The sequence below is a fragment of the Puma concolor genome, chromosome C2 (genome assembly GCF_028749965.1).
Source record: "Puma concolor isolate L17-30 chromosome C2, mPumCon1.1.hap2, whole genome shotgun sequence".
Taxonomy (NCBI): Eukaryota; Metazoa; Chordata; class Mammalia; order Carnivora; family Felidae; genus Puma; species Puma concolor.
The window spans coordinates 92,523,373-92,551,266 of record NC_141675.1 but is presented as its reverse complement, the minus strand read 5'-3'; the positions used below and the strand labels follow the sequence as shown (position 1 = coordinate 92,551,266).

At 40.3% G+C, this 27,894-nt stretch overlaps 1 protein-coding gene and 1 long non-coding RNA gene across 2 annotated transcripts; one reads left to right on the top strand and one right to left on the bottom strand.

Annotated features, from left to right (window-relative positions):
• Window positions 1-246: 246 nt before the first annotated feature.
• LOC147577423 (uncharacterized) lies at window positions 247-6,657 on the bottom strand. Its single transcript, XR_015240279.1, has 2 exons — window positions 6,211-6,657; window positions 247-2,963 (listed from the first exon to the last, which is right to left on the bottom strand). It is a non-coding gene; the product is annotated as an uncharacterized LOC147577423 (long non-coding RNA).
• Window positions 6,336-27,012, top strand: FBXO40 (F-box protein 40). The gene is made up of 5 exons (XM_086675304.1): window positions 6,336-6,562; window positions 6,674-6,783; window positions 17,700-17,732; window positions 19,108-21,027; window positions 23,705-27,012. The coding sequence occupies exons 3-5, from the start codon at window positions 17,730-17,732 to the stop codon at window positions 23,918-23,920; spliced, it is 2,139 nt and encodes a 712-aa protein (XP_086531430.1). The 5' UTR covers window positions 6,336-6,562; window positions 6,674-6,783; window positions 17,700-17,729; the 3' UTR covers window positions 23,921-27,012.
• The last annotated feature ends 882 nt before the right edge of the window (window positions 27,013-27,894 follow it).

The window sequence follows — 27,894 nt, the reverse complement described above, 5'->3', positions numbered from 1 at the left end:
CCATAAACACTGGGGTGCATGTATCCCTTTGAATTAGTATTTGTATTCTTTTAGTAAATACTTAATAGTGCAATTGCTGAATTGTAGGGCAGTTCTATTTTTAACTTTTTGAGGAATCTCCATACTGTTTTCCAGAGTGACTGTACCAGTTTGCATTCCCACCAGCAGTGCAAGAGAGTTCCCCTTTCTCCGCATCCTTTAGTCCCAATAGTTTATTTTTGCTTTTGTTTCCCTTGCATTGAGAGATATATCTAGAAAGAAGTTGCAATGCCAGTGTCAAAGAGATTACTACCTGTGTTCTCCACCAAAAAATTGCTAGAACTGATACACAAATTCATTAAAGTGCAGGATACAATATCAATGTACAGAAATCTGTTGCATTTCTATACACCAATAATGAAGCAGCAGAAAAATTAAGAAAACAATCCCATTTACAATTGTACCAAAAATAATAAAATACCTAGTAATAAGCCTAACCAAAGAGGTGAAAGACCCATGTTCTGAAAACATTGATGAAAGAAGTTGAATATGACACCAAGAAATGGAAAGACATTCCATACTTGTGGATTGGAAGAACAACTATTGTTAAAATGTCTATACTACCCAAAGCAATCTACACATTTAGTGCAATCCCTATCATATCACCAACTGCATTTTTCACAGAGCTGGAACAAACAATTTTAAAATTAGTATGGAACCACAGAAGACACCAAATAACCAAAGCAAACTTGAAAAAGAAAAGCAAGCTGGAGCATCACAATTCCAGACTTCAATATTACAAAGCTGTAATGATCAAGACAGTATAGTACTGACACAAAAATAGATACATAGAATAGAAAACCCAGAAATGAACCACAACTATATGATCAACTAATCTTCATCAAAGCAGGAAAGAATATCCAATGGGAAAAAGAGTCTCTTCAAGTGGTTCTGGAAACCGGGACAGCAACACGAATGAAACTGGACCACTTTCTTACATCATACACAAAAATATATTCAAATGGATTAAAGACATAAATATGAGCCATGAAACCATAAAAATCCTAGAGGAGTATACTTCAAGTTTTTATTTTAATTCCAGTTAGTTAACATATAGTGTCATATTAGTTTCAGGTGTACAATATAGCAATTTAACAGCTCCATACATCATCCTGTGTTCATCACAACAAGCACCTTAATCCTCATCACCTATTTAATCCACCCCCATACCTACCTCCCTTCTGGTAATCATCAGTTTGTTCTATATAATTAAGAATCTGTTCCTTGCTTTGACTCTCTCTCTCTCTCTCTTCCCTTTGCCTGTCTGTTTTGTTTCTTAAATTCCACATGTGAGTGAAGTTATATGGCATTTGTTTTTCTCTGACTTATTTCACCTAGCATAATACTCTCTAGCTCCATACACGTTGTTTCAAATGGCAAGACTTTATTCTTTTTTATGGCTGAGTAATATTCCTACCTTAGGCTTTTTTTTTTTTAAAGGGTCAGAGGCAGGGCTGGGTTGGTCATTAACCTTTAATGGGAGCAGTATATAAACTTATATTTTATTACCAGTATTTAGGGCCTAGGGTTTTCTAGTAGATATATTCAGTCAAAATTTAAGGGGAAATCACAATCACCATTAGTTTTAATATATGAATCCATAAGTACTAAGAAACGTATGAACTGGCATAGAAAGAAATACAACAGATTTTGAAGATGAGATGATTATCTAGGAAAATTGACAAAATCAACTGTCAGGCTTTTAGAATTACTGTTCAGCAAGTTTTCCAGTACATGATCAACCTACAAAATTAATAGCATGTCCCCAAAACCAATAATAAAACAAAACATAATAAAATAAATACCTCTCAATGAAAAATATGTAAGGATCTAGGAATCGAATAAAGGATATAGGAGATGTTGTGGATAAAAGGCTTTTGAGGCCATAAAATAATAAATTTGAGAGGATTTAAGTCATAAATTCTGTTCTCCAAACTCATTGGAATGAAAATAAGAATCAATAGCAAAAGAAAATTCAGAAAATTCTCAAAATTCCCAAATACATGAATATTAAAAAGTACACTCCTAAATAACCAATAGATAAAGACAAAATCACAAGGAAAATTAGGAAATACCCAGAGACAAATGAAAACAAAAACACAACATGCCAAAACATATGAGAGCAAGTTAAATCAGTACTTAGAAGGAAATTTATAGCTACAAAATCCTATGTTTAAAAAATGGTATCTCAAATTAATAACCTTTTTTTAAATAGGAAGGAAGCTTGAATAAATATATTAATATCTGTCAAGTTATACTTTAAGGCAATACACTTGGTTAAAAGTAAAAATATATTAGACAAGGACCAAAGGAACAATTAACCTGAAAAATATAATAATTCTGCATTTGTATCTATTTAACAACGTATTCCCAAGACATATAAATAAAAGTTAACACAATTCTGGGGGAAACTTAAACACATAATCGTAATGGAACATTTTAATATAATACTCAACAATTGCCGAGTCAAATAGATTAAAATTCAGTATGCATAGAGAAGGTTTTTAACCACACAGTGAATAACCTTGACTTAAAAGAAGTAGATTTCTTCATCCAAATGATAGAGAATACACATTATTTTCAAGCACATAATGATCATGTACTAGACCACAAAGTGTATCTTAAACTTAAATGAACCAATAACATATAAGCAGCATTTTTTTTAAGTCATAAGGCAATTTGACTAGAAGAAACTTCAACTTCTCTCTCCATTTAGAAATAAAGAGTACATTTCTAAGTAATTAATAAATCATGGAAGAAATTATGCTAATAACCTGGTAAATAATAATAATAATAATAATAACAACTAGGTCAATATTTACTGGGGAAACTAACAGACACTAGCAGTAGCAGGTTTGCAGGTCTTTGTTACCCATCACATCCTGGATCACTGCAGAGGGATCTTGCAGAGCAAGACTGCAGACCTGGGAGAGAAACACTGGCCCTTAGGCTGTGACATTTTTTGCCTTTTTTTTTTTTTTTTACTTTTGATTTTTTTAATAGTCTTTATTTTTTAGAGCAGTTTTAGGTTCATAGCAAAATCAAGCAAAAGGTACAGAGATTTACCATATACTCCCTGCTCCCTCATATATATAGCCTCCCCCATTATCGGGAGGGGTAGGTACATTTGTTACAATTGATGAACCTACATTGACATACCATCACCTAAAGTCATAGTTTACATTAAGGTTTACTCTCGGTGGTGTACATTACATGGATTTTGACAAATGTATAATGACATGTATCCATCATTATAGTTTCTTATAGGATAATTTCACTGCCCTAAAAATTCTCTGTGTTCTATCTATTTATCCCTCTGTCTCCCCTAACCTCTAGCAACCACTGATCCCTTTACTGTCTCCATAGATTTACGCTCAAACCAATAAATTTATACCTTCAGAAACTAGAAAAAGAAAAGCAAACTAAGTCCAAGGTAAGCAGAAGGAAGAATATAAAGACTAGAGCAGAAATAAATCAAATAAAGAAAAGAAAAACAATACAGCAAGTCAATAAAATCAAAAGCTAGCTCTTTCTCAGTCTGACTTACTTCATTTAGCATAATACCCTTTAGACCCATCCATGTTGGCACAAAAGACAAATACCATATATTTCACTTATCAGTGGAATCTAAAAACAAAACAAATAAATAAACAAACCAAAAGCAAATAAGACATATAAATATAGAGAATAAATTGATGGCTGCCAGAGGGAAGGAACCTTAAGAGACAGGCAAAATGGGAGAAGGGAAGGGAAACACAGGATTCCAGTTATGGAATAACTAAATGACAGGAATAAAAGGGACAGCATGGGGAATATAGTCACTAGTACTGTAATAGCAATGTACAGTGACAAATTGTAGCTTCACTTGAGCATAGAGATGTAACATACAGAGATGTTGAATCACTATGTTTTATATCTAAAATTAATGTAATATTGTTTGTCAAGTATCCTCAAAAAAAAATTTTTTTTAACGTTTATTTATTTTTGAGACAGAGAGAGACAGAGCATGAACGGGGGAGGGTCAGAGAGAGAGGGAGACACAGAATCTGAAACCGGCTCCAGTCTCTGAGCAGTCAGCACAGAGCCCGACGCGGGGCTTGAACTCACAGACCGCGAGATCATGACCTGAGCAGAAGTTGGACGCTTAACCGACTGAGCCACCCAGGCGCCCCAAAAGATTTTTTTAAATAATTTAAAGGGAAAAAAATCTAGTTCTTTGAAAAGATAAAAAAATGATAAATCTTTAGATAGATTGACCAAAACCAAAAGAAAAATAAAAAAGAAGACTCAAATTACTAGAATCAAAAGTGAAAGATTATACCACTACCAACCTTACAAAAATAAAAAGCATTGTAAAGGAATACTATACAAATTACAAAATTATGCAATTATTCATAACAAATTAGATAATTTAGATGAAATGGAACATTTCCTAGGAAGACACAAAATACAAAATTTGACTAAACAAGAAATAGAAATGTGAATAGAGCTTTAACAAATAAAGAGATTGAGTTAATAATCAAAAACTTCCCACAAAGAAAAGTCCAGGCCTACATGGCTTCACTACTAAATTCTGCCAAACATTTAAAGAATTAACAACAATCTTTCACAAACTCTCCCCCCCAAAAAAAGAAGAGAACACTTTCTAACTCATTCTATAAGACCACATTACTCTGATACCAGAATGGAACAAAGACATCATGAAAAAATTACAAAGTAATATCCCTTATGAATATAGATGCAAAAATCCTCCACAAAATACTAGAATACCAAATCCAGCAACATATAAAAAGTATTATATACCAGACCAAATAGGGTTCATCTAGGAATACAAAGTTGGTTCAACATAAAAAAAATCTGTGTACTATACCATATTAGTAGAATAAAGGACAAAGTCACATGATCATTTTAATAGACACAGAAAAGCATTTGACAAAATTCCTTACACTTTCATGAAAAAGACACTCAACAAATTGGGATAAACTTTCCAACTTCTTCTACTTGATAAAGGTCATCTACAAAATGCCCACAGGTAACATCATAATGGCAAAAGACTGACTGCTTCTCCCCTAAGATCAAAAACAAGAGGGGTACCTGGATGATTCAGTTAGTTAGGCATCTGACTTCGACTCTGGTCATGATCTTACGGTTGGTGGGTTCGAGCCCCATGTCAGGGTCTGGGTTGACAGCTCAGAGCCTGGACTGTCTCTCTGACCCTTCCCTACTGACTCTCTCTCTCTCTCTCTCTCTCTCTTTCTTTCTCAAAAATAAATAAACATTGAAAAAAGAAAACAGGAAACAAATTTGGGATGGCCACATTCATCACTCTTATTTAGCACAGTGCTTAAAGTTTTAGGCAGTGCAGTCAGGCAAGAAAAGGAAATAAAAGGCATCTGAATTAGAAAGGAAGAAGTAAAAATATCTCTGTTCACAGATGGCATGATCTTGTATATAGAAAATCCTAAGGAATCCATAAGAAAACTATTAGAACTAATCAACAAGTTACGCAAAGTTTCAGGACACAAGATCAATATGTAAAATTTTTATAATTTTCAACTGCTCGTTGTTCACCCCTAAATAAGTTTACCTATGTGGACATATGTGCATGGAAAAATCCAGGGAAAGGCGAATTCTGTATCTGTCTTCGGTCCATATAGTCAAATAACAGCATTGGTGAACACTTGGTATGTTCTGGGCATCATTTGTGTGCTCTACATATATTAATGCATTAATGTGTAAGCTTACTAACACATAGTCACACCAAGTATTTTCATCCCCATTTCACAATTGAGAAAACTGAGGGAGAGAGTGGTTAAGTAATTCGGCCACATATGTAAATTAGTGAAGCCAGGATTATATATTTGCTTTCCTTAAAAGATAGCTAAAAGGGTTTCTTTGAAGAGGAAGTAAAGAAGAGCCCCAGACTCAGAGTGAGAAGAACTGAGTCTTTCCACCAGCCAGCTGTGTGACCTTGGATGGACAATTTACTTTTCTAAACCTCTGTCTCTTTGTGTGAAAAGAGGAAGTTGGACAAAGTAAAAGCAAAGCACCCACCACCTCAGATTCTCTCACACTGGACTTAATTAACACTGTGCCTGATTTCTGATTTACAAACCCTCCCCTTCCCGGCCGTGGGGGAAAGAAGAGGGCCAGGAGAGGACAGCCACTTACTTGTCATGACAAGAAATAGGAGAAACAGAAACAGGACCGCATGTCACTTGCACAAGTTGCTGCTTCAGCCAGTGATGGGTTTAGGTGAAAAGCATGGTTATAATTAGAGCAGCAGCCTGGCCTGAATGCTCCACCAGCCACAGCGAGCACAGCTGGATCTGCCGACTGCACGCACAGGAGTCTGAGAGGCTGCTCCGGCCTTGAAAATGATCCTTCTTAAAAAGATTTGCCTCCTTCCTCAAAGGAAAGAAAACCTATTGATATAAAAGCTCACTTCCCTTCCGGCTTCCCCTGCTAAATGCTACTCCAGTAGAGACCAAGTGTTGATGAATACAGGGGAAAGAAAAAAATCGTAAGCTGAGCCTGGTCACATTGCCCCTTGTGATATAGTTTTATTTTTAACTTCGAAACACTTGAACTATTTCTGTTGAAGTTTTCTCTCCCTTCCCTGCCTCCTCAACAGAACTCTGTCCTCTGCTGCAGCTGATGCACCCCGGCCACTTCCTGCGATCGGCTTGTTCACAATCAAGGGACACAGGTGCAGCAGATGCTGACTCCGCCCGTGCCATTAAGGTAAGCTCTTCAAACTCGAGCAGGTGCACCAGGGGGACATGTGGAGTGATGAACATGGAGATGGAAGCTGGGCTGCGCACCACCTTTTTGCTCTGAACAAGAGGATTGTTAAGCAAATTAGTTAGATGTGGTGGAGACAGGGGTGGGCTTTGAGAATGAGACTCAGCCATATGTAAACTCTTCTTTTAAATCAAAAATCTTAGAGCAGGAAGAAATTACCTGCTTTCTCACAGCTTACATTCTCTCTTCTACAATCAACCAAAGTGGCTATGTGATGTCTCTAAAGTTATACAGTAGTGATGGGGGGTTGGGTCAGGGTGGAGGAGATGGTGAGGGAAAAGTAGAAGGATTTCTACTTCTATTTTCTATTTCTATTTTCTAAAGTCCAAATGCTATGATCTTTTCACCAATCAGCATTTGCTACGTTAACTGCCATTCTATGTACCTTAAATTCCATCCCCTATGTCACACTACCAATTAATAATATAGCACAATTATATTCACTGTATGTGCTATTTAAACTCTGTTCATAGAGCTTAAAATCTGTTTTTCTTTAACAATATTCCCTAAGTGTGGTTCTCTCCTCTCTAAATCTCTTGAATCCAAAATGCATCCATGGAATAGAAGTGAAAGCATTTTACAAGTTGACAAATTTATACAGGCTTTTGCACACAAACCCCAAGTTATTACAAAGGTTGGAGCTTGCACATCCAGAGGGCCAAAGGGAAAATGATGAATGATACTTGAAGTATCAAAAGCTTTAAAATGTAGATTATTTCTAGTTTTTGAAATAACTGCATAGCATTGCATGCACAAATAAATTGTCAGGGATAAGGGTGCAGTGTTTATTTTGTTTCCCTCTGGGACTTGCTTTAATGTTCAAAGTTCAGCTAAGGACATCCTAGGAAGTAGCCTATGCAGCAAAAGGGATTCTGTACACTCTGAACTTTGCAGTGTACAGGCTAAAGCTACCAATGCCAAGTAAAAAGAGACCTACCCAGATACCCTAACTCCTGGATTCCTTCCTTCCTGCCTCTGTAACCTCCAGACATATCCCATAACTGTGCTGTAGACATCTAGATTATAATTATCCCTGTTTGCTGGGGACAATGTATTGTATAGAGCTGACTAACTTCCCTTAATTTTGTCAGGGTTTCCACAGTACCAAGGTCTTCAAGGTAAATGGTGGGCTGCTGTGTTGGCAAGACAGGGGCGTGGTGGTTTAGGAGTAACCAAGCATACAGGCTACCTCACAGCTACCCCGAGATAATCTGGCTAATTAGCACTTTCTTGGCCAATACAAAACAGTAATTAAAAATACTGATACTAATAACACAAGCACCAGATATAAGAATTAACTAGGGTATAATGAAAATGCTGGAATCATAGCCCAGAAGCCCAGGATTGTGGACCCAGGTATGGGAATTATCATCAGCCACTGGTTGTGTTAAAATCTCAAGAGACAAAGGGATTACTTTAGTATTTAACTTTATACACTTTCTTTCCCTAGAATTAAAATCACCATAGCAGCGGAACAGGTGAACAATGTATAATTAAAGTAACTAATTAATTGGGTAACAGGTTAAGAGTTGAAGAATATCTCTGATCTTTAACTTTTGACCTTGTCACTTCCACTGAAGATAAAGCTCAGGAATAAATAATTATCGCCAGGGCCAGCCACATGAGGAGGCAAAATAGTTAGTTGCTGATATCATGTGAGGGGTGCTGAAAGGGGCCCTTGCCTAAAAATATCTCCCTGACATCAACCCTGTTTGCCTACTAATTTTAAAATTATAGTAAAGAATGTTAAAGCTATTATCTGTTAATCCCATTCTCTTTTGCTTGAGTCAGTGATTTAAATATACCTGCTATATGCCTCCTCATGACCTTGTTGGCCAGTGACAGTCAGGCACCACCTCTTTCTCATTCTTCCAGGCTCTGTCCTATTTTTTTTTTTTTTTTTTTTTTTTAAATTTTTTTTTTTTTCAACATTTTTTATTTATTTTTGGGACAGAGAGAGACAGAGCATGAACGGGGGAGGGGCAGAGAGAGAGGGAGACACAGAATCGGAAACAGGCTCCAGGCTCCGAGCCATCAGCCCAGAGCCCGACACGGGGCTCGAACTCCCGGACCGCGAGATCGTGACCTGGCTGAAGTCGGACGCTTAACCGACTGCGCCACCCAGGCGCCCCCAGGCTCTGTCCTATTTTGCCCTTGGTACCATGTAAGCTGCCCACATGCTCTTCGCCACCACCACAACACAGGTAGCTCTGTGTGGCATTGTGCTTTCCACAGAATTCTCACTGTTACATCAAGGTGAGAAGCAAGGGAAAGACACTCCACTTTTCTCTGGGCCTCAGCTTCTCTTGTACGAAATGAAGAGGTTAAACTAGACACTTTCATTTCAAAGTGAGGTTCTTAGACCATCATCAGGAGCTTGTTACATGGTTAAGACTCTCGGGCCCCGCCCCAATCCTACCAGATCCAAATCCACATTTTAAAAAGATTGCCCAGGTGATTCCTACACACAGGCTCCAGAGCAGAGTATTTCTGATTATGTGCCCGATCCAGATTTCTGATTTAGGACTGCAAAGATTTAGAACAAGTACTACAACCTCCTGAAAACCAATTCTGGCAGCATTCAGAGTTTCTATTATAACTTGAGCCCACAGAATTCTTTTCCGTTCAGTTAAGGCTACATTCACATAACATTGAAAACATTTCTTTTTCTTTCTTTTAAAAAAAAAACCCATGGGGCACCTGGGTGGCTCAGTTGGTTAAGCACCTGACTTTGGCTTAGATCAGGTCATGATCTCACGGTTTGTGGGTTCGAGCCCCTCATTGGGCTCTGTGCTGACAGCTCAGAGCCTGGAGTCTGCTTCAGATTCTGTGTCTCCCTCTCTCTCTGCCCCTCCCCCACTCGTGCTCTATTTCTCTCTGTCTCAAAAATAAATATTTTTTAAAAATCAAGAAAATTTTAAAAAGCCCCAAATTAGCAGACATCTGACATCATTACAACTTTCCTCCTAAATCTGTCTCAAATTGCTCTCACACAGCTCTTTCAAAAAGCTGTTTTCTTTAGGGTTCTATTTTATTGCATTCAATTCAATCCTATTGAATAAACATTGAGTTCCAGAAGAACATTGGCTGTACTCACTCTCTCAGTGTCTCAGAAACTACTATGCACATTCCTTGAGGGTATTCTACTTCTTTGGTATTGCAGTCAGATCTCCTTTCCCACCCAAACACATTCTCCTGGCCAGATGACTTCTGCTCCATTGATGGCCTTCATCCCCAGGCTCTCCATCATAGCAACTTCCCTTAGAAGGTACTGACCCTGCAGCCCATTGCGAGAGAGAAGCCAATTTTAGCTGACATCTTCCCTTTTTGCTCAATGAACAGAATAATGTATGTAGGTAAATAATAAAGATGACAAACTTGGGCCTAGGAAGCAAAAATGCCTCAATCTGCCTTTGTGACATCTGTAAGATCCTCCAGCATGGATGCCATACTGTTTGAATTTTTAAGAGCTTCAGGAATGAATGTGGTGAATACAAGGCACCATAGTTGGGCGGGGGGGGGGGTTAAGGGTACTCACATTCTTATGGGACTAAGGTAAGACTTTTTTCTTAAATGGGGTTTGAAGATGATTAAGCAGGCAGTGGAACATAAGCTACATTGTTCTGAGGGAGAACTGAATACTGAAAGGCCGGCCAAGAGGGGCAGGAGTGATGCAATGGGAAGACATAAGACCTGGATGCAGAAGTGACCATGGGAATGACCTTCCTCATAGGGGAAGGACTAACAATTGAGTGACACTTTCTCTACTTTATGTTATTTGTCATAATCCTATGGGGTATTATGAGTTCCATTTTATCAATGAATAAGTTAGCTTTAGGGAAATTAACTTGTGAAAAATTACTTAGCTAGCACATGACAGTGTTCATGAATTTACTTTATTTTGAGGGTATCAGGTAAGGCCTCCACAGGAGGAAACATAACAGCTGAAATCTAAACAGCAGGAAGGAGCCCATAACACAAATAAAGAGTGAAGGGAGAATTTTAGTGGAAAGAACCAGCACAAAGTCCCTACACTGGACTAAGTGACAAGGCTAGAACTAAGTGCTCAAGGGAGAGGTGAGGTAAAGGAGGCCAGCAGGGGACACTGATGCAGGGCCTTGTGGGCCAGGATAAGGGTGTCAGAATTTACTCCTCGTGATGGGAATCCACTGGAGATTTTAAGTGGGAATAATGACCCGGTGTTAAAAGTTATTGAAATCACTCTTCTGCTGATGAATGTAGATTACAGAGCACAAATGGGAAGGGTGAGACTGATTACAGGCTTTTGCACCAGACTGGATGAGTATGATGGTGCTTGGATCCAGGCAGTGGTGGTGGAGATGGGAAGATATGGACAGAACTGCCCACTGCCCTTTCAGATCTCTCCCCAAGGACTTCCTACCTAACTGGGCAGTAGTTCCTCTGTGACTGAAAGCACAAAATCAACCAGCTTCTAGCTCAGTGGTTCTTAAACTTGAGCTTACAACAGAATCAGCTGGATGCAGCAGTTCTGATTCTGTAGGTCTGATTTGGTAGGGCCCAATAGTTTACATTTCTAACCAATTCCTAGGTAATACTGACACTGTGGGTCAGTATGTGGGTCACTTTAAGGGGCACTGTTCTAGCTGACTTGCCTTTTCTTATTAATTTACTCCTTTGTGGGGCGCCTGGGTGGCGCAGTCGGTTAAGCGTCCGACTTCAGCCAGGTCGCGATCTCGCGGTCCGTGAGTTCGAGCCCCGCGTCAGGCTCTGGGCTGATGGCTCAGAGCCTGGAGCCTGTTTCCAATTCTGTGTCTCCCTCTCTCTCTGCCCCTCCCCCGTTCATGCTCTGTCTCTCTCTGTCCCCAAAATAAATAAAAAAACGTTGAAAAAAAAATTAATTTACTCCTTTGTGAGTGGTCCACACAGCACCACAACTTGCATCAAATGTTTCTCCCCTACCAGGTTCTAACTCATCCCCCATTTTTTTTAAAGAATATCTATTACTTAAACTCATGTACCTGGTCCTTTCACCTATTCACATTCCACTTAAACTGCATCCAGTACAACGAGTAAAATCTAGTCCTGTGTAGACTTTTTTTAAACTATTTAAGTCTAAATTATTTCATGTTGACTGCTATCTCCTCTATCTAGGGGAACATTAAAACATAATTTGGGGAGAGGGTTTCAGAGGGTGTTTTGACCATAGACTTGATTGAAGTTTATTTTTAAGAGGAGAGAATATATTGCCTTTTCAGACAGGAAGTGAGAATGTATTTATTTATTTAAGTTTATTTATTTATTTTGAGAGAGAGAGAGGCAGAAAGAGAGAGAGAATCCCAAGCAGGTTCTGCACTGTCAAGGGCAAAGCCTGACACAAGGCTCAAACTCACCAACCATGAGAACATGACCTGAACTGAAATCAAGAGTCAGATGCTTAACTGACTGAACCACCCAGGTGCCCCAGGAAGTAATAATTTAAAGGTGAACATAGAAGCATAGAAACTGAAGGAGGAAATGGCACCTGGATAAAAATACATTGTTTTTGTCACTGAATTTTGTCAACTTTTTCTACCATGAAGAGTTTCTATAATGTATGTTCTTTAACTTAGTAGGTTTTTGAGTTTAAATCTCAGAATCTATATTATACTACAGATTCTAACCTAAAAACTTTACTTTCATATTTATGCTACCTTAAATGCAAGGCCATGGGACATGGATACTTTTCATATTTCCTCTGTTCACATGGGGCACAGTATGGAATATGGTCCAGACGAGGACCAAAAAAAAAAGTCATCAGAGGGATGAAGATGTTTCCTATGAATGATGAACATCCAGTTCCTCTACAGTCTGGAAAGATTATATATGTATTCTGTGACTCAACTGGAGGAAGGGAGGATCTTCCCCTAATGGGCTCTAGTCATGGGCTTGCTTTCATCCCAAATCACAGAGATAGACCACATGTTTCTGTGGATCTCTGAGGGACACAGTGTGATGTAGCAAAGAGTACAGAGTTTGAAGCTGGACAAACCTAGGCTTCTTTGTGTTCCACTGTAAAGTATAAAGGGTAAGACCCACATCACATAGTCATTGTGAGGATTAAATGAGGTGTTACTTAAAGCACATGGTAGGCACTAAAATCTTATTTCTCTTTCTCCCTGGCATCCAAAATGCAGAAAAATCCCTCAGTCTATGAAAGTCAGACAAACACCATCGAGGATAAGGATCCAGTCACTGCATTGGAACAGAGATTAGGAGAACAAATCATCTTATGTCACAAGATAACCAATGATATATATAAGTTGAACAATTTGGGGCAAGACCAAGTGGCTACAACATAAGATGATCAATCAAGTATCCAAGTTTGTCTGGCACTAAGAGGATTCCTGGGAGTTAAATCAAGCTTCCTCAGAGCTAAAACCAAGAAAGTCCCAGGCAAACCAGGATGATTGGTCACAATGCTTACCTAGCAATAATTAGACAATCAAGAATTTTGGATTGTCCTTTATCTCAGTGGGAACAATTTCCCCTAGATATACAACAAAAGGTTTAGATATGATTTTTTACACCCTTAGGCTATACTTATCTTTCTTCTCCCCTCCAATGTCAAACTGCTCCAAAGGATAGTCTACACTTTTGTGTCTTTCTGCTCAGTACATGTCCTCTCTCAAAGTCACTTATTTGGTATAGCTCCAGAGCCTGGCAGAAGATCTTTAAATAGCATCATTAAAAACAGAACAAACAAAGGAAACAGCATCTTTGTTCCTGCATGCATGGTTTGTTTGTTTGTTTGTTTTCTGTTAAAGGGATATTTTCAAGTAACTTCAAAGACATGGAGAGCAATAGGGCTCCACCACAAATGTTTCCAGTTTCAATAGCACTGCTCCAAACAAAACAACAACAACAAAAACCATACTTTATAATGCTGAAGGATAAGAAATGATTTGGCTTAGAGTTCATCACCATTGTCCCTTCAGCCAACCATATCCCTGCTGCTGGGGCTGAGTTGTCATCACACACACAGAGCACACGGAACTAGCTAGGCCTGCTTTTCCCTTCCCAGGAGCTGGTCTCAACTTTGTGACAGAACCAGGCTGGCAAATACAAAGGTAGACAGTCATGCTGCTGGTAGCTTCTTTCACTTAGCCTTATTCCATTTGCGATCTGCCTCTTCTTTCCCACCTAAAAACCAGTAGGGGACTCTGAATCACCCAGACTGCATCTTTATTTGTGTCTTTTACGAATAGAAAGCAGATGATCACACGCTCCCAACAAGGCCACAGGCCCTGCCAATATTGGAATGTGTGTTTAATGGCTTCCCCCTCCGCTCCAAGCAAACACCACATTTTGCATGGCAAGTGTCCCACCGCACAGCTGAAATGCCACATTTGCTCTGCCAAGAGCTCTTTGGGGATCTGCCATGAGCAGTGACATTGTTATCATTGTTCTTAATCTTGAGGCAGCATTTGAGGCTATAGCTCACCATTTCCTTTACATGGGGCCACATAGTTCCGACTCTTAGCTCTCTGGTCTCTCTTCTCTGGCTTTATTTCTCCCCACTGTCTTGAAAGTGGTTATACTTAGCTCTGTACTTCACGGCTCAGATGCCTATTCTATGCTCTTCTTTCCCCAGTTATGGCTTCCTCTCTCATTTCTAAGCAAACACTTCTCAAATCTACATCTACCCACATCTTCCCATCCTCATGATATGTTATCACCTTAAAAACTTGTATTAAACTTGCTGGGCTTGTCTTTCCCCCCAAAACAATTCCTTCTTCAGACTTCTATTTTTCTCAGAATTACATCCAATGTTCTCTCTTCCTTGTTCGAAATCTTGGCATCAGCTTTGACTCCTCCTCTTTCCCCATCTCCAGACAGAAACCAAAATGCTGTGATTCCCTTGTGATGCCTACTGTCTGCCTCATCTTGCCTAATCCCATACCATCAGTCCTGCTCCTGCAGCTTCATCGCCCTCCATGAAGCAGTTTCTTGCTCCAAGCCCTCCACACTGTCCCTCCACTGCTGGTTAATACCCAGTCACAGTGTTAAATGGCCCCTTATTGAGCAACCAAATAATTCCAGATGCTTTAGCCTCCTATTTACAAATTTCCACAATAAACCCATGATGAACTTTCCCCCCACGGGAGCGATCAATCTAGAATATAGCAGGAGCCTAACTGAATGCTAAGTTGTATGATAAAAAGCTCCAGTAGCTGGACTCTTGCATCCAAAAGATGTCCTCTTGCCCAATCCTATCCTGCTCCACCTCAGTCCAGCCGTCACAGCCCTTCACTCTGCTCAATTCCCCCTCTACCTTTAACACCTTAATTTATCTCCTCCTGGGCCCTGAGTCCACTTGATAGTCTTGCTTACAACTTCTCACCTGCCTCCTGATTCAGGATATTAGGGATAAGGAGCTATCTGCCATGATTCCTCTTTCACACTCAGTAGTCCTAGTGCATAAGAATCAGACGGGTAATGTATTAAGGATGTGAATTCCAGACACAGCCCTCACTTTAGTCTGAGGTGCAGACTATGCTATGCTATGCTGTCCAATAGAACTTTCTATGCAGATAGAAACGTTCTGTTTTGTGTTGTCCAATAGAATAGCTACTAATCACATGTGGTCATTGAATAGTTGAATTGTAGCTAGTGTGACCAAATACCTGAATTATTAATTTTATTCAATTTTGATTAATTTAAATTTAAATAGTCACATGTGGCTGGTGGCTGCCACTGTGAACAGTGCAGACTTATAGATTTAACAGGCATCGTGACTAATTCTACTTAGCAATAGTGTTGAAGAACTACCTAAACAAGCAGTGTGACACTTATGCTCCCTTACTGGCACATTGTAATCAACAAATGTTTGTTGGAGGACTGAATGAACAAATGAGTATATGAATAAATTTGAATATAATTTCCTTGATATTTAAGACTGTCTCTTCTGGAAAAGAAATTTGAGGGGACTTTTCCAAATTAAAAGAGGCTAAAAAGACTTACCAACCAAATGTAATAAATTGACCTTAAAGGGACCCTGGTTCCAAAGTTAAAAATTTTTTTTAAAGTATTGAAGACATTCTTTGGGACAATTGTGTAAATTTGAATACAGACAGCATATTACATGATATTAGAAAATATTTTTTCGTTTTCTTAGGTGAGATAATGTTATTACAGTTACAAAGGAAAATTTCTTCAGTCTTAGGAAATACGTGCTAAAGTACTCAGGGATGAGGTGTCATGATATCAACAACCTATTTTCAAGTGCTTTGGTAAAAAGTGTGTGTGTGTGTGTGTAGAGGAAGAGAGAGAAAGCCAAAGTGGCAAAATGTTACCTTTAAAATCTAGGTAGAGTATATTTGGCTGTTCATTGTATATGTTCTTTCACCTTTCCTGAATATTCGAATTTTTTTAAGTTATAGGAAAATTCACCCACAATGAATTGGCAAATCCTAAAGTAAAATAAAATTTTAAAATACTGTATTTTCTGACTTTTGGGTTCTAACTCCACCCTACCCCACCCACCCCACTCCATCCCAGACTAACATAGTGCTGACATTGTGCTATAAACTCTCTAGACCAGGTGCTGCAAACTGGCAACCTACAGATCCTATGTAGTTTGCATACATGTTTTACCTTGGCCCAAATAGAGGCTGCATTTGTTCTGATTAAATTAGTTGCCAACTTTAAAATTCCAAGGATTTTTATCATAATGTATTATGCAGCAAGATGTTTTGCAATATAATGAAATATAAAGTACTCATTTTAGGGGAACCTGGCTGGCTCAGTCAGTAGAGCACACAACTCTTGATATCAGGGTCATGAGTTCAAGCCCTACACTGGGCATGGAGCCTACCTAAGAAGTTGTAAAAAAATAAAATAAAAATAAGACACTTATTTTATAATAGCAAACATGTATAGATCATGTCCTATGAGACAAGTACTATTTTAAGAGTTTTGGGTATTTAACTCATTTACTCCCCACAACAGCGCTATGAGATAGGTACTATTATTATTCTCCCTTTTACAGATGGGGGAAATGATGAACAAAGAGATTAAGTAACTTTCTCAAAGTTTCACAACTACTGACTTGTAATGCCAGGTTGAATCTTGCACAGTCAGCCTCCTAACAACCATACTTTACCGCCAGTCACAAAAATCTGCATCCCCAGTTTCTCCGGAAAAATCAGATGATCTGGCAACATATTCCCATGTGGGACCAATTGACCAGAGCCAAGGAGCTACATTCTCCTGAAGGCAGGGCATCTTCTCTTCTGCTTGCCAGAGTTCCCATTCAGCCTGCTTCTGGGGCCTTGGGGTCTGACCCCTGCTCTAGCCACAGCACAGCTGAATTCAGCAGGTTGAAGGACAGATGGTAGATACATCACAGACACTTGTACACTGCCCCAGGCCAAGCTGAATATCAGGCTGACCTGTTAGTGAGCATGAAGCTCTACTGGGAGAGAAAGTTAGGAGGGAAACTTGGGCCAGATGTGTGTGTGTGGTAGTTATGGGAGGCATGGATGTGTGGAACGTCAGACCAACTGTTGGTAGACAAAGGAGAAAAGTTACAGGAACCAAAAGGTACATATCCCATGCCTGGTAAGATGCCCCACCAGAGGGCTGTGTGTCAGTGAGAAGACTGTGGGCTAGCATGGCCCGGGACTCCATCACTTAGCAGCTGTATAATCTTGGACAAGTTATTTAACTTCTCCAGCTTCCATTTCCTGGACTATAAAATGTGGGCGATGACATTTACCTCGAGGGTGGTTAAAGGAATTAGAGTATACAAAGTCTCTTTGGTGCCTGTTAATATACATAACCAAAATACTTTTCTTACTAATCATTCATATTCATATTTTCATGTTTTCCCCTAGATTTACAAAGCAAGAAGAAATTAGGAAGCTATGGTAAGTAGTATGGTGATTATTGGATTTTCATCTTTCAGGGGTCCAGGTCTGGCTTCATTTAACCTGTAGTCGAAGCAGCTGGCAGACTTGCCGTTATGGTTTGATGATACTTATTGACTTTTGGCCAAACCAGAGATGCTAGAGAAGAACCTAGAAGAAACTGACATGGAGTAAGGGAAAAGCAGAGAGATGAGAAAGATTTGTGGGCAAATACTTTCACTAAAACTTTAAAAATGAAAAACCCAAACATCCAGCAATAAACTAAGTGGTTGACAATTCCTTCATTCAGCAAATTGAGTGCCTACAATGGTCCAAGTGCTGGAGATACAGATGTGAATAAAACTAGACATGGCCCCTGTCCTCCCAGCACTTGGTAGGTAGTTGGTTAAATAAATGACAGCACACTCACTCTGGAATATTACACTGCCATGATGAAGACAGTTTGCAAAGAATCATTAATAAAGCAGGTCTAATGTTATAATAGCAAGGTAAATACAGGATGAAGAATTGTATTCACAGTATTAACAAGATAATATAAATCACCCATAATCCACAACTCAAAAACAATTATCAACATTGTAGTCCATTACATTCAGCTTTTTCTTTTTCTATTCTTTTTTTTTAAATTTTTTTAATGTTTATTTATTTTTTTTTTTTTTTTTTTTTTTTTAATTTTTTTTTCAACGTTTTTTATTTATTTTTGGGACAGAGAGAGACAGAGCATGAACGGGGGAGGGGCAGAGAGAGAGGGAGACACAGAATCGGAAACAGGCTCCAGGCTCCGAGCCATCAGCCCAGAGCCCGACGCGGGGCTCGAACTCACGGACCGCGAGATCGTGACCTGGCTGAAGTCGGCCGCTTAACCGACTGCGCCACCCAGGCGCCCCGTAATGTTTATTTATTTTTGAGAGAGAGACAGTGAGAGCCAGGGAGGGGCAGAGAGACAGAGACAGAGACAGAGACAGCGAGAGACAGACAGACAGAATCCGAAATAAGCTCCAGGCTCTGAGCTGTCAGCACACAGCCCGAAGCGGGCCCAAACCCAGGAACTGGGAGATCGTGACCTGAGCTGAAGTTGGACGCTTAATTGACTGAGCCATCCAGGTGCTCCTTTCTTTTTCTATTCTAAACACATCTACCATATACATAGAATAAACTATTGGAAAATGAAGAAGAGAGTGTTGGTAGTTATTATTTTGGGGTTGTGGGATTATGAGTGATTTTTGCTTCTTCTCTATGATTTTGTAGATTGTCCAAGGTTCCTATAATAAGCATGTATAAACAGGTAATAAGCCAATTAAAACACAGTCACAGACATGCATAGAGCTTCTCTCCCCCATTTGTTTTCTCTTTCCTCTTGCTTTGGTGTCTCCAGGGTAGGGCACGCAAGCCTCTAAGTGGGCAGCACAGGCATTGTGAGAAATGCTTCGACCGTCACTGCCACATTCCTGTGGAGCCTGATGTCTCCTGTCTGGTGATAAACTGCCACCTGTCCTGTGGTGCTACCTTCCACATGTGCAAAGAGGCAGAGCATGAGCTCCTCTGCCCTCTGGAGCAGGTTCCATGCCTCAACTCTGAATATGGCTGCCCCCTTTCCATGTCCCGCCACAAGCTGGCCAAGCACTTGCAAGTGTGCCCTGCCAGTGTGGTCTGCTGCTCCATGGAGTGGAATCGCTGGCCAAACGTGGACTCTGAAACTACCCTTCATGAGAACATCATGAAAGAGACCCCCAGTGAGGAGTGTTTGGACACAGCCCTGGCCCTCCAGGACCAGAAGGTCCTTTTCAGATCTTTAAAAATGGTAGAACTTTTCCCAGAAACTAGAGAGCCCACTCGGGAGGAAACTACCATGAATGGTGAAGCCACTTGGGAGGAAATGGGAGGAGCAGTGGGTGGAGTGGATGCCAGTTTGGTACCACATGGGTCTCTGTCAGCAGCTAATGGAGAAATGGTAGAGCTGAGTCAAGAAGAACGAGAGGCATTAGCCAAAACCAAAGAAGGGATGGACCTGGCCAAGTATGACAAGTGGGAAAATATATTCAGCAAAGAGCATGCAGCCTCTGCTTTAACAAGTACATCAGTGAACTGTGACAACAATAGCAGGAACAACCCTGGAAAAGAACAGGTTTCCAATGACAATAACATGGTAAGGGAGGATGATCTCCAAGAGAAAGAGAAAGAACCACAGGAAAAACAGAAGCAGCAGGACTTTAATGCAGTCGTGGAAAAGACAGGGCTTGCCCCTTGGCAGGATGGTGTTCTGGAAAGACTGAAAACAGCTGTGGATGCAAAGGACTATAATATGTATCTGGTGCACAATGGGAGGATGCTTATTCACTTTGGTCAGATGGCTGCTTGTACACCTAGGGAGAGAGACTTTGTTTATGGCAAACTTGAGGCTCAGGAAGTAAAGACTGTTTACACCTTCAAAGTTCCTGTGAGCTACTGTGGGAAGCGGGCTCGCATTGGAGATGCCATGTTGAGTTGTAAGCCAAGTGAACACAAGGCAGTAGATACTTCAGATTTAGGGATCACTGTGGAGGACCTGCCCAAATCAGATCTCATCAAAACCACCCTCCTGTGTGCTTTAGAAAGAGAACTTAAAGGTCATGTCATCTCCGAATCTAGGAGCATTGATGGGCTGTTTATGGATTTTGCTACACAGACATACAATTTTGAGCCAGAACAGTTTTCTTCTGGGACAGTGCTGGCTGACCTCCTAACCACTGACAACCCAGGGGGGCTCCATGTGGAACTCCACAGTGAGTGTGTGACCCGGAGACATAACAAAAGCAGCTCTGCCTTCACTTTCACTTGCAACAAATTCTTCAGGAGGGATGAATTTCCCTTACATTTCAAGAATGTCCACACAGACATTCAATCATGTCTCAATGGCTGGTTCCAGCATCGATGCCCTCTCGCCTACTTGGGATGTACTTTTATTCAAAACCATTTCCGTCCCCCAGGACAAAAGGCAAAAGTGATTTATAGTCAGGAGCTCAAGACCTTTGCCATCAAGCCAGAGGTTGCTTCAGAGCTGGGTGAGAGAAAGAAGAACAACCATCTCTCAGGCCGTGGAGCAAAAAGCCAGAATTCTCTAACCAGCCTACCCCTGGAGGTTTTGCAGTACATTGCTGGGTTCTTGGACAGCATCAGCCTGTCCCAGCTTTCCCAGGTATCTGTGCTGATGAGAAATATCTGTGCTACTTTGTTACAAGAGAGAGGGATGGTCCTCCTACAGTGGAAGAAGAAAAGGTATTCTCATGGAGGCACTTCCTGGAGAGTCCACAGAGAGGCAAGTAAACTCTTATTCATTCATTCATTCATTCATTCATTCATTCAACAACTATTTAGGAAGAGCTTTCTACGTGCCAAGCACTGTACCAGGCACTGGCAATGTACTAGGTTACTGGGAATAAGACATAATTCCTAAATTCAAGGAGGCCAGTCCAGTAGGGAAGACAGACCTATAGACATATAAATGACAATACAAATGGTAGTGCCTGTTTATGTCTGTGTATGTGTCCTGGATATCTTCTGCTTGTTCACATGATTCATTCTCCAACCCTGTGATCAGTTCCCTGGGAGGCTGATCTCTACAGACTGCCTCAACCAGCAGACTTGCCCGCCAGCTTCCATTTGGGCTAATCAAATGGGAGTGTATCAGTAGGAAATGGGAGGGAGGTAGACTAAGTTGATGTATCTATTCTTCTGGCTTCCTCCCTGCATGCATTTTTCCCTTCCATGACACCTAGCACTGGCCATGTCCCTCCATTGAAGGTGACTGTTTCAGGTGGCTCTCTCCACAAAGTTACTCATTCTGGGATACAATGACCTCCTTTCTTCTTCCCTTTCATGCCTAGGGTATTAATGCTCTAGATTGTTACTTGCCTGGGTACTGCAACTGCACTATATCTTGTGGCTTTCCTACACCCTGCCCATACATTTGTATATCATTATTTTTTTAATTCTCTTCAAATTACCAAGTTAAGTGTGCCATCTGTTTCTTGCCTGGGCTCTGATACAGTATGCCAACAAATTCTCCTCAGTCCCATATCAACTCATTTTTTAAAAAAGACTTTTTGCCTTTGTTAAAGGAATTTTGAAATTCTAAAATAATTTGGTCCACTGATCTCTCCTGATTCAAATACCTATTTACTTTCTCAAAAAGCTGCTGTATAAATCAAAGAATCTTTCTCTTCAGAAAAATCTTACTTCTTTTTTCCAATCACATTACACTTGCTGAACTGCATCATAACTTCTATCAGTTTATACCATACAGAAGTGAAACTCTTTAGCATCCTTTCCCATGGTAAATATGTTGGTAATATGAACCACAAATTAATAATGCCCATTTAGCTCAATAATTCCATAATCTCACTGTTGAATTTTTTCCCAAAATGTGGGTGTACAAACCGGCACTGGGGAGTTAGAGTTGTTTACACCTATTTTCATTAATTACATCTAAAACATCTTACATGTTTTCTATTATTTATTCCCTGAACAGTCTTCTTTAAAAAATAATCATGAGACTCTCCTTCATGTATCCAGGCCTGCATCCACGTGTTTAATAAACACTGACTTCCACCCATCCACATGTTATGGACAAACATGAATGAGACTGAGAACCTGCCCTCAGAAACTGTATAGTCTAGAACTGTCTAATATCTTTCTCTAGAAAATCGGATGCAAACAATTTAATTTACGTAGTAGAAATTCCATTAATTTTTGGCTCATGTTTGTCCCCAGTTCAATGATTCCTGACCATTCCTGAAAATTATTTGGGACAAACAAATTTCCTTTTAGAAAGGAAGAAAGAGAATTTAGTTGGAGCTAAAGGATGCTCATATTAAAATGGCTTTTTTTAAGCAAAAAAGGGAAATAGTTCTAAAATCTCAGAAAATACCTTTTTTTACATAGGAACAAGGATAAGAAACTGAGGATGAAGTGTCAGGTTGAAAGGGTCTCAGGTTATGCCTATCCTTATAGCCAGATTTTAATTTTTGTAATGTTTACTCTTTTTTTGAGAGAGAGACAGAGACAGAGCATGGGCAGGGGAAGGGCAGAGAGAGGGAGACACAGAATCTGAAGCAGACTCCAGGCTCTGAGCTGTCAGCACAGGACAGAGTCCAACACAGGGCTCGAACCCACAAACCATGAGATCATGACCTGAGCCAAAGTCAGACGCTCAACCAACTGAGCCACCAGGTACCCCTATTAGATTTTAAAACTAGTAACTCTGCACCATATCCTAGGTGGAAAGGCCAAAAGGGGGTTTGTGTACCAGATATCTAGATTTCTCCTGAGGTTTCTGTGTTAGGATACTTTTAGTTTTAAGCAACACCAACTTAAAATGGCATAAACAATTAAGGGAATTTTGGCCCACAAAACTAAAAAAATCCACAGGTAATGGCTTCAGGTAAGATTTGATCTAGCAGTTCAAAAATGCCCCCAAATGACCTTTTTTTTCTATATCTTATTTCTACTTCCTCACTAGTGGCTCCTTTCTAAGACACAGTTATCCCTTGGTGGTCCCTTTTGGCTGCCAGCAGCTAAGACAGCAGTTTCCCAGTTCAAGTACAGAAGGAAAAAGAAAACCTGCTTCTTAATATCTCAAGCAAAAGTTCTAGGGTAGAGTCTCATTGACACTAATTGTCCTGATTTGAACCGTGTGTCTATTCTAGAACTAATCACTGTTGTTGGTGGGAGGGTGGTGGGTGGGTGTCAATCTGCAGATTGCTGTGGTCATTTCCATACATTTACATGGCTGGCTGGGAAGATTATCAATTGGAAGGGGGGATTAGGAATTGGATGCTGAAGAAGGAACTAACAAATGTCTGCAGCAGCCACTAAACATTCTCTGGAAGCTAAGAACATGAAGAACAGAAAGATATTTTCTTATACTCTTCAAATAAAGCTAGCCTGAGATTATTGCCCCAGCATTCACTTTTGAACTTCATGTTTCCTAACAGATCTGGCAATTCAGCAGCCTTTTCTCCAAAGTCAAGAGCTGGGAGTTTAATGAAGTTGCTTCCATGTCTGAACACCTGAAGGCCTGTCCTTTTAACATTGTAGAGCATAAGACTGACCCAGTTCTTCTGACCAGCATGTGTCAGCTCCAGGAGCAGCCCCGAGAAACCTTAGTCACCACCTTTAGAACCAGACCACGAGGAAGACACACTTGCTAAAGAGTCAGATGCCACCATTCTTGGATTTGCCCTCCGAGTTACTGAAAGTAGGACAGAGTGTGGTTTTGAGGACTTTCTTCTGTAAACTGCATATGTGCTTTTCTAGGTATATGGAACATGCACTGTCCTAAACCTGAGCAGTTGCACAGGATCTAAGAATTTTCTAAGCCATGGTTTGTACACTTGCCATTAAGTGCCATGCTGATTACTTATTTCCTTCTCCCCACCCCCCTTTTTTCCTAAAACAAATCAGTCTGAGGAGAAAAAATAGGTAACTTGAGGCCATTTAAAAAATGAGCCCAAGTCTTAGGAGATGAGAGAGCACTGAAATTCCATAACCAGTACAGACCTGTGTTTTTGTGGAGAATGTTTTAATTGATGAGCACTTTCAAATTTATGGGGCAAGCAACGCAGGATTGGGTCAGAGGTGTGTTCCACCTCTCGTGAAGGGCACGTGGTTTGATGGTTCTGGAGCTGGGGTTGTCTTGATGGTTAAGTCTAGGTCTTCTTTTAGTCGCTCCTGCAAACCCAGGAAGTCCAAGCATAGCTCAATGAAATGGAGACCTTGACCGAGTACAGCAGCCTTGAGGACAACACAGGCCAAAGAATGAGAGGCAGAAATGAGATCACAGAGTTTGTTGTGGAAAATCTTAGCAACATACAGAAGGACAGCCTTGCAAAATGAGGAAAAGTCCAAAAGGGCATTGTATTAATGGAGAAAATTAGCACCAAAAGCCACACGCCTACTTTTAAACATGTCAAAAACGACTTGAGTCCAGATTCTTTTCTTCTTAAAATTATATTCTAGGTCTGGGTTAGGGATAGCAGAGGCATAGCCCAGCACCATCCTGGGCTAGCTGAGATGACCTCAAGACATTAACACCAATTTCAGTGTCATGCCAGAATGCACAGGGTAGTCCAGAGAGACCACACATTGGCAGAATCCAGACAAGGCCCACTGCAGTTCCTGTGGCCCACCAGGTCTTAGATACCACTTGAGTACCCTGTGAGGGATCATAGGAAGGAACACACCTGAACATAGTAGTTCCCATAGAACACATAGGAACATAATTGCTCCTCCCTATTGTGGTTCATGACTCCAGTCTGTCAGAAATTGGTGATACTATTGGGCTTTGGTAACAAATAGTGAATACTCATGAAAATGGGAGTAAAATAAAAATACACAATAGACACTGCCATCCCCTAAAGCAGGGTTTCTCAGAACTATTGACATTTTGAACTGAACAATTCTTTGTTGTAAGGGACTATCCTGTGTGTTATCAGATATTTAGCAGCAGCCTTGGCCCCTATGCAGTAGATACCAGTAGCCCTCCACCCCCACAGCTGTAACAACCAAAAATGTCTCCAGACATTGCTAAATACCCTCTGGGAGTAAAATCTCTCTGGGTTGAGAACCGCCATAAGCAATATCATACCAGCGGCAGTAACTTAGGATAAGTTTTTTAGTACAGCAAAATCTTACATAAATATCTACAATGGTTATGATTTTATGTAGCTCTTCTTTATTTACTAGATAAGTCTTAGATGTGATTTTAAGTTGGGAACCAGATGGAGCTGATTGTTCAGTGTGGCTTTATGTCCTTAGGTCATGTGCAAAGAAATATATCCTTTCAGTTCAGCTCTCGCCAGATGTAGCAGAAGCCAGCATGTTGAGCTACTTATCTTGTGTTTCTTTCCCTCTTACCTTAATTGGTGCCATTTTCCCAGCAGTCTTCAAACAAGTGAGAAAAAGGAAAAGGAGGACATGTATCATGGGGAAGCAGAGAACAAAGAATTTAGCCAACAAAAAGAGTTTAGTCGATCTGAATACTTGTTATTGCATGGGTCTCTCTCTGAACATGGTTCAGAGCTGGTACAGATGAAGTAGAGGACACCGGTGAGAAGAGTCAGAAGGCGTTAAAGCAAGTCCCAGAGTAGAAGCATGCTTATCTTTTCATTATAATGTGCCACTTGGTACTATTTGGTAATGTAATTCTATTTTTCATAATCCTTTTTGCTTGGTTTATATTTCACATTTGTATATAAGGCACCATTTTCTAAAAATACAGCTAGAGTGTGAGCTATGATTTTATTCAGTGAAGATGAGTAACTGGAAACAGCTGAGCACCAAAGTGGAAAAAAAGGAAGAGTTCCCCAGGTCTCAGCTCCATGTGTTTTGAATCCAGTCCCCTCCTATCTAGAGAAAGAAAGCTCCTAAAGTCCATTCTGGGTGTCTTCTTTTACTAGAAAAAGAGATAAAGTGTAGCTATTCACCAAGGGAGAGAAAAATCAGGGGCTGCTGTTAGATGAAAAATGGAGAGAAAGGAGGAGAGCAGAGGGATTTTCCTTCACACCTGGGCACCTCAGGGTCCAGGAGAGCAGCCAGGAGGCTGCCCATACGGCTTTGTGGGCTGCACACTTACAGTTACTCTTTATTTTCCCAGTTACTGCCTTCAGAGCAAAATTAAATTGATTAGCATCATCAAACACATTTTATAAGATATCTAGTTGTATATGTTGCAGGAATCCAGGGTACTACAGGTATCCACCAGTCTACACAAACAAGCACATTTTATGGTGAGATGTCAGCTGAAGCAAAAAGGAAGCCTTTCAGAGAGGCTGTGGATTGGACTGAAAAATGACTAGATTCATGAGATGAGGGTATGTTGAGTAGCATGAGCAGCAGAATTATCTGACAGAGGCAAGACAGATGGACGTTGCTTCAGATGAAGAAGCAGCAGAGGGGAGTGAAAAGGAATAGGAGTAGGAGTCTGGACAGGGAGGTATCTATGAACAGATACCTTGATGAGTTAATCTATCTGAAGTAGAGACCAGCCAAACATGGAGGGTGAAGTCTGCAGAACTGAAGCAGAAAGGAAGTTTCTGTCTTATAATGAAGGGAAAAGTGAAAAGCAAGGGTGGAACTTGAAGATGGAACAGGAAAACCACTGTGAAAGTCTGATCTATCTGTGATATTGAGTCAAACTGAAGTGAAGAATGAGATTGTGTACATCTGTGGTGACTTACCTCTGTGTGCTGGAAATCCCACTGTCTCTAGAAGTGGCAATAAAAGCTGTTTTGCACTCTGGAAAGCTAACTGAGTGATTCTTGTAAGTGAGGTCTAGAGACAGATCTGTGATTCACTGGTACAGAGGTCATTGTGGAAACAAAGGAGTGTGTGTCTTGAAGGAGAACCAAGGAACAAGCCTGAAGGATGCAGTGCTCTCGACACATGAGGAGCTCGCCAATTTTATGGAGTCCTAGAACAATTATGGATCTTAGTCATTAATCCTAGCTCCTGCTTGGGCCCACTGCTTTCTTCATCTTTGCCCCCAAATCCCTTTTATTTTGATTTTATCTAGGATCTCCTATTAGACCTTGCTGAGCCCAATGTCTCAGAAAAAAATGGCTGGAAAAACAAACAAAAAAACAAAACAAACAAACAACAAACAAAAACCCACCATACCCAGGTCTCTCATTCTTTCTCATCCCCATAATTTGCTTGGTGATTTGCTTTTTGCCCACCATTAGCTGTTTAAATGTACTCATCTCTTTTCCTATCAGCCTTGGCTCTGGACCACACAGAACAGTCATGAGTTTCCCCTATCTACCCTCTTACATGGCCATCGATTTCAGTCACCCAACTACAAGGAAGCCTGGACTTTCCCTAGTAGAGACCACTCACTGTCTCTGACCCTAAATCCTCTTAATACCTCACTGGAGCCTGTGTTCCTTTAGCTTTAGTCTTTTTTTTTTTGCTGACCAAATCTCTCTTTTCCTCCTTTCTATTCCCCAATTTGTGTTTCTTCCTCAAGAATCATCATGTCCTGTGCTTGCTTCAGCAGCACATATACTAAAGAGTCACCATGTCCTGGGGTGCCTGGGTTCTCAGTCAGTTAAGTGTCCAACTCTCGGTTTTGGCTCATGGTGCATGAGTTCAAGTCCTGCATTGGGCTCTGTGCTGATAGTGCAGA

Coding starts and splice junctions, on each gene's coding strand:
- FBXO40 (XM_086675304.1), top strand. Junction 21,028..23,704: donor CCTGGAGAGTCCACAGAGAG/GCAAGTAAACTC, acceptor GTTTCCTAACAG/ATCTGGCAATTCAGCAGCCT.